We start from the raw sequence: 7,195 nt of genomic DNA, 5'->3' as shown, positions 1-7,195 counted from the left end.
TATACAGGTTGCTCGTTTTATGTTGCAGAGAAGAGGAGTAGGCAGTGTTATTACAGGTGTTTCAGTACATAACCAAAGAATTGAAAGACTGTGGGCTGAACTCAACAGAGTTGTATCAAGACACTTTATAAATATCTTTAACTTTATGGAAGAACAGGGTATGTTGGATTCACTGAATGAGCTACATCTTTTTTGTCTGCATTATGTTTATTTGCCAAGGATTGAAAGAGCATTAACAGAATTTGTCAATCAGTGGAACAACCATGGTCTCTCTACACAAGGAAGACAGACCCCTCTTCAGCTGTGGCATACAGGTGTCACAAACAATGTGGGAATCCTGTCGTTTATAAATGACATTTTTCATGTTGATAACTATTATGGCGTTGATGAAGAAGGGCCATTACCAGAACTTCAAACAAACAATAATGTCAATATTCCAGATATTGACATCAACATAAATGAGACTGCAATGAACATAATTCAACAAGTGAATCCATTAGAAAATGATGGAAATCATGGAATAGATGTGTTTTCTTCACTTTTACACCTTCTACATTAAATCAAATATTTTGCAAAAAATAAAAATTAAAAAAATATAAAAAAAACATTTCAGAAAACATATCTGATCGAAACTAACATATTGAAACCATTTTCTTTTAAATGATAAAATGACAGCTCTGTTAAACAGAAACTGACACAGGCAGAAGATTAAACAGACACAAAGACAATCAAATCAAAAACAGATGCACATACACATGAAATGAGTAAAGTGACACAAATTTTGTATATTCAAACTCAACAATATAAATAAACTTCTGAAGTGCTGTTAAACAATTGGTATCTACCTGTATGAATCCTGAAGAACAATCACTTCTTGTCAAATTGATGTCTTAAAACATCAATTTGACTGAGGCAGGTAAATTTGGAAATATTAAAACCTTAACAAGTTAATACTCAATACTCACTTTGAATCAGTAGAGAGACCAATACAAAAGAGAAACACGCAAACTCCTCCAGCATAATGTGTTCATACCCTGCCAAAGCCGTAAGTGTTACCTAATGCAAAATCAAACTTCTCCTTGAACAGCTGGTATGAAACATGCAGTGGCAGCCTAATGCAGTTAACACACGTGTTGGCAAGAGGGAAAATTGGTGTAGAAGAGAAGTCATCGTCTCCTCTATGAATGAACTCAATCGAGGGTGCTGGGGAAAAGCCAATAGGTGGCACCGCAGTTGCTCCAGTTGCAAAGGCCAATATCTTCTGTAATTTGGAAGGTCCTTTTTCTTCTGCATAAAACAGAGAAGGAAAGAAAGTGTTAAAAGGTTATTTCAGTTGGCCAACATAAATTTACAGTGAGTATTAATCTAAAGCAAGAATCTTAATGACTGTTATTGCAATGACTATAGAGCATGCTTTTCATCTTTCAATAGTCTCAAAGAACTATGTAAAAATGTTACTACAACCAAGAGGGTAATGTGGTGTTATTGTTATATGAGTATGTTATTTAAAATAAAGATTTCAGAAATGCTAACCTATAAATCGTTACATCTATTTATTGTGCACTAAAATGACAATTACCTTCTGCATCTTGGAGATGGTCTCTCCAGAAGGTAACAACCATCTCCTCAGCAGCTCTTCTGTTGCTTCCTTCTGGAGATAGATGAATGTTGAAAAGATCATCCACCTGGTCAGCAGTCAGCATATGTGGCTCATAGCAGAACAGAGGGCGAAAACCGTCTGGATGCCTCCTCATTTTCTCGAGAACCCCAAGAGTTTTCAGACCTTCACAAAATCTGGATAAACAGCACAAAGAAATTTTATTCAATAATTCTGCAATTTTATGCTTCTAAGTTAATTGTATATTATCAATTTGGCACAATCAATTATACTAGGTTATTAACTGACCATTTTGATTAATAGGTAAGATTTTTATCACCATTTTAATTAATCTGAAAAACACAGAATACCCAAATACCTTTGAAATGGACCTTGAACCCTGTGGATGACCTGAAACATGACAATATCATGTACCAGCAGATCCCTGTCTCTTAGTGAGCGCACAGGCCTCAGGCATCCTGCATTGGCCAAGTAATCAAGCAGAGGTTCTTTTGACTTTTCAAGGTCCTCAAGGGTTGTACTTTGAGATATCTAGCATCACAAAGAGCAGAGGAAGGGCTTGTTATGGAAGTTACTTAGTAGTCTTATAACCTATTAGAAGGAACCCAGCCACTAGTGGTCTACACAATCACAATATGCCCAAGCGTACATTGGAAGTCAAATGACTACACATATTTTTTTAATATGTTTACAATGTGCTTAAAAAAATAAGAATATATACTCTTTCGTCTACCCTTATCTGCTGATTCTTAGTTTAATACAGCAGCAACGTATAAAAACTTGGCATTCAGCAATGGCCAGACTGATCCGGATAAACATTCCCTGCAAAAGAAAACTGGAACACAAACTATTTCCAATTCACTATAAGATTTATAAAATAAACATATAAAGACCTTTTTGACTTTTTCAAAGAGTTCCAGGTCAGCTATGTCTTCCAGGGCTGGATTTGCTGAATTTCCAACCAGAAGGGAAAATACTGTTGGTGACAGAAAGTTAGGTGGTGGACCACCATGTACCAAGCTCACTGCAATGGCTTTGCCAGAGATGTAGTACCAGTCCCCTCTGAGAGCTGCAAAGCAACAGAATAAAAGGAAAAGCAAAATTGTCAGTAATGTTGCCTGTAAAATAAATATCAGTTAAGCAGTTCCCACTATTAATCTTAGAAAAATAGGTAATTACCAGTACTGTTTCTGCACTAAAAAAAGAAAATAAAACAGAAAATAAAATATATCAGCCATGTAGTCATGTTACAGAATTTGAGAATATGCGTCACACTGATCATAGAGATTTAAAGCTTAAAAGTTTTATATTGATTTGACAATTCTGGAAAGCTATAATCATGTCTCAAACTTAAATTTTGTATGTTTGTTACTCACATCTGATTCTCCAAGCTCGCAATTATAGCTTGATTTAAATCCTTATCATCTGAAGAATCGCCAGAAAGCGATGCCACGAGAGTTAAATATGAAGAATAATCTTCATCATTAACACTCATGGGAGGGATGTCTTCACTTCTTGCATTGAAATCTCTGCTGTGACTGCTTGTGCTAGGTTTGTCATCACTTCTTGCCATGTAGCCTTCATCACAAATGCTGTTCCCATCACTTCCTTGCTTTGTTCGTCGCCTTTTACCAACACTCCTTCCAATACAGTTGGTCCCAGTATCATCTTCTTCATCACTGCTAGTGCCAGGGTTATCACCTTTAACATGACTTCTTAACCTTGTAGTGACTTGGCTGCTCATGTCTTGTTGGATTTTTGAACTATCAACTTCAAAACAATCATTGTCACTGTCCTTATCAGTTGCAGAACTGCTTAATGCTGATTTGGAGCTGATGTGGGAAGGATCTTTGTCTTCATCTGATTCACTCTTCAACAGAGAAAGACCAAAAACATATATCAAAAGCAAGTAATTATAGCTTATCTTAAAAAGATTAAAATAAGAAATATCCATATTGATTGCTCCCAAACACTTGTTTTAAATAAATATATTCTATTTTGCTAGAAGCCCAATTGTTGACATGTTTTTTCCCAAATCATGATTACTTTTCATTCTTTTAGGAACTTACTAAAAGTGTCCTTGATGGCCTTACATAGAGGGCTTTGGTTTTAAAAACCTTTAGGATCAGCATCCCATTCAGCTCCTGACCATCTTGGAGCTTTGGAGACACCAGCTTATTGCCACAAGCCATTAGAAACTCGAGGCTACAAAAAATAAATAGGGACAACAGCAATTGCTAATTAGTTAAATATTTTAAATATTAGTTAAATATTTTATTATATACTGTTCTGTTTGTGTGTATGCTTTTATGACTTTTAAATTCTACTGGTATAGTCGATATGTTTTTATAATGATGAATAATATTTTAAACTTCTTTACTTTGGTATATTATCTTTAAGTACAAGTCATTGCACGAATACACACAGTAACAATAAACAATAGTATTTTACCTGACATCCTCTGGAATACGTTCACCAAAGCTTTCCTTGATGTGTTTCACGACAGTTTGGTTGTCCCAGGTCTTCTGGAATTCAAAAGCACTGAGGATGTGCCCATGTTTGTGTAACCATAATTTTGAACCTTGTTTGCACACTACTCCCCATGATGGAGTTGGAAGTAGTATAACATCTTTGTTGAAATGGTCATGCTGCTGGGCCATAGCTCTGAAATATAAATATAACTATTAGATACCATAAACAACAGCAAGTGATAACTAATAATACTGAGATGCAGACAGCCGAACACTATCCAAACCCCTACACAGAATGCTTTCATAGACAAAATTGTTGTAGTTAGGCAAACATAAGGGTTAATTTTATATACTGTATTGTATTGTATTCTATATAATTATAGTATCTGCCTTGGTAGGGTGATAATGAGTGGCAGTCTGTTATTAAATTTAATTAATTAATTTATAATAATTAAATAAATTAAATTAAAATACTGGAAACTTTGCCATTATAGGAATATGTTACACTAAGGTATTGCAGTACATAGGAGCCAGACTTACAAACGCTTTGCGACAGCGCGTAAAAAAAAAGAACAAAATAAAATACTGTTGGTATTTTAAAAGACAACGCAGTGACAATATTGCGTGCAAGACACGGTAACTTTTGCGGGAATTTTTTGCAACTACCCTGTGACATATGCATTTCTGGAAGTTCGTTTCTTAATGTACAAAATATGGAATGGGTAGATGGGGTAAAGCAAGTCTGCAAACCGATTTACTAAGGCTTGATACAAAATGAACTCAGTGGTTTAGAAAATAGCGCACCCGTAAAGCTAACTACACCTATGAGCTGTGCTATTTTTCCCCATTTAGTAAATCTGGCCCTCAATATATTCTTAAATATCAGACTATTACATATGGCCCCATTTCAGGCAAGTGAATACAAACTCATTAAACTTTGTAACTACCTTTTTCTTCTGGTGCCTGATGTCCAGCTGCCGAAGCATTGCCGAGTTTGATAACATGGTGCAGGTGCACATTCTCTCCTGACTGTAGATGTCGCTGGCATGGGCAAGCTGCTACGTTGACGTGAGGGAAAGAGGGATGTTAAGTGACTATCCAGTCCGTCCACACTGGTACTTGCAACAGGTTGCTGCCCCACGACTGTCGCATTTGACAAAGTTCTGATGGTCTCTGCTGAGGCTAATATACTGTTGAGTAATGCGGCTGCTTCACTTAGGCTACTAGCAGGTTGCTGAGTCGACATCTGTGTAGTGGTTTGAAGTGTACCACTTTTTCCTTCACTTTCCTGGTCTGGACACAACTTCCTGTTTATCTGAAACTCCTTCCTGTTTTACTGAAACGCCTTCCTGTTCAACTGAAACGCCTTCCTGTTCAACTGAAACGCCTTCCTGTTTAACTGAAATGCCTTCCTGTTCAACTGAAATGCCTTCCTGTTCAACTGAAATGCCTTGGTTTTTCAGTAGTGTGTGTGAGAGCGTTTCAGTAGTGTGTGTGAGAGGTAAAATTTCAGTAGTGTGTGTGAGAGCGTTTCAGTAGTGTGTGTGAGAGCGTTTCAGTAGTGTGTGTGAGAGCGTTTCAGTAATAATGTCCCTTACGGCACCTCATAAGGTGCTGCTAGGGTCCTTTAGTGCTGCAGGCAGGCAAGGTCTTCAAATAGCGCACAACTTCAGTTTTTTTTTTTTATTTCTATATGATGAATTCTGCATTATTAAGTGATAAGAACAAGTAATCTGATGTCCTGTAATCATTATGACGCTATAATTTGAGATATAATATAAGATTAAAGTTTTTGTACAAAGTATCGGTATCGGATCAGTATCGTCGATACCACCCTAAATTTTACTTGGTATTGGATCGGAAAGGAAATCAGTGGTATCACACATCACTAGTATTTAAGGGCAGAGAAAAGTGAGCTCTGGTGCCAGAATGCCATGTGAGTGGTTGCAACTAGTGAGCTGTGTTTTGTGATTGTTTGCTCCTGCTCGGTGGAGAGGAGCGTATTTGGTGACTAACCCTTTTCACTTTGACTTACTTTTCAGTAATACTGACCAATGCTTGAGTTTTGTTTTGTTTCTTTAAATGGCGATAGCGGCTTGTCCGACTCTTTTAGTTGAGTTATTAATAGAAACTTTAATAAAACTCTTTAATTGAACCATTTTGCCTCTCTGTCTCCTTTTTTTGACCAAGACACATTTTGTTACTTCCCTTTATCCCCTGGACCTTTTTAGGGGAACGTAACAGTTATGTATCAGGGACAGAACAGAAACAGTTCTTATTACCATGGCAAATGTTTTAGTGCTAGCTGCCGACTCGGAGTAGACGGAATCTTCTGGATCCATGATATCTTTAAACGCTGTCTTGAATGTCTCGCTCAGCTTCAGCTCAGCTTGGCAGACAAATCCTTTTCTGTGGTAATGGGAGAATTCTCTTTATGCTCAGCAACTGTCTCATGTGGTATTCCCCAGGGATCGATTCTTGATCCCATTTTCATCTCTTATCTCTATGCCTCCCTTGGGATAGATGATCTGTAAATACAATGGTAATTTCCACTGTTATGTGTTGTAATACACAAATAAATGCTCCTGAATAAATGATAAATGATACTGAGAGGCCGTCATAAGATATCGCAGACATTAGTTTAGATAGAAAAATGACTAAGTCTAATGACTAAGTGTTTTCTAATGACAACTGACATGCTGTTCCAATTGAGAAAAAAAATGTGAAAAATGTACATATCATTCTTGCTTTCATCTCATTACATCTCCAAGACTCTTACATTTTGAGAAGCGAGACCAAATATATAGAATTGTTTTAAGACTTTTATTAATTAAAACTTTAAAGCCTTACATGGTCTTGCTTCCACTCACATTATAGATTTAGTTACACCTGATGAATTGAGCTGCTGCATGTGTTCCAATAGTCAGACCCTCCTACTGTTCCCACAGCCTCATTATAAAGCCTCATTATAAAAGGAAATCGGGTATTTACTGCAGCTGTGCAAGTAATGCAGCTGTGGAACATTTAAAATTTTTGCAGATGTGTTGGAGAAGTCTTTTTCAACTTTTAAACACAAAAAACTGAGGAATTGAGGCTAGCAAGCTCA

At 36.7% G+C, this 7,195-nt stretch overlaps 1 protein-coding gene across 1 annotated transcript; it reads right to left on the bottom strand.

Moving 5' to 3' along the window:
* Positions 1-1,027: 1,027 nt before the first annotated feature.
* Positions 1,028-6,431, bottom strand: LOC134621138 (G2/M phase-specific E3 ubiquitin-protein ligase-like). Its single transcript, XM_065469752.1, has 9 exons — positions 6,372-6,431; positions 5,037-5,147; positions 4,070-4,143; positions 3,712-3,823; positions 3,251-3,488; positions 2,512-2,687; positions 1,977-2,149; positions 1,580-1,794; positions 1,028-1,287 (listed from the first exon to the last, which is right to left on the bottom strand). The coding sequence occupies exons 1-9, from the start codon at positions 6,429-6,431 to the stop codon at positions 1,028-1,030; spliced, it is 1,419 nt and encodes a 472-aa protein (XP_065325824.1).
* Positions 6,432-7,195: the final 764 nt, after the last annotated feature.

Source organism: Pelmatolapia mariae, linkage group LG23, assembly GCF_036321145.2.
Source record: "Pelmatolapia mariae isolate MD_Pm_ZW linkage group LG23, Pm_UMD_F_2, whole genome shotgun sequence".
NCBI classification, from domain to species: domain Eukaryota; kingdom Metazoa; phylum Chordata; class Actinopteri; order Cichliformes; family Cichlidae; genus Pelmatolapia; species Pelmatolapia mariae.
Note: the sequence above shows the minus strand (reverse complement) of the source record. Positions and strands in the feature narration are given on the sequence as shown.

Excerpts from the sequence above, each read along its gene's own strand:
- LOC134621138 (XM_065469752.1), bottom strand. The coding sequence starts at position 6,431 with ATGGATCCAGAAGATTCCGTCTACTCCGAGTCGGCAGCTAGCACTAAA. Across the intron at positions 4,144-5,036 it reads TCAGGCACCAGAAGAAAAAG|AAGACCTGGGACAACCAAAC; the intron begins GTAGTTACAAAG and ends TTTGAATTCCAG. Across the intron at positions 1,288-1,579 it reads CCATCTCCAAGATGCAGAAG|AAGAAAAAGGACCTTCCAAA; the intron begins GTAATTGTCATT and ends TGTTTTATGCAG.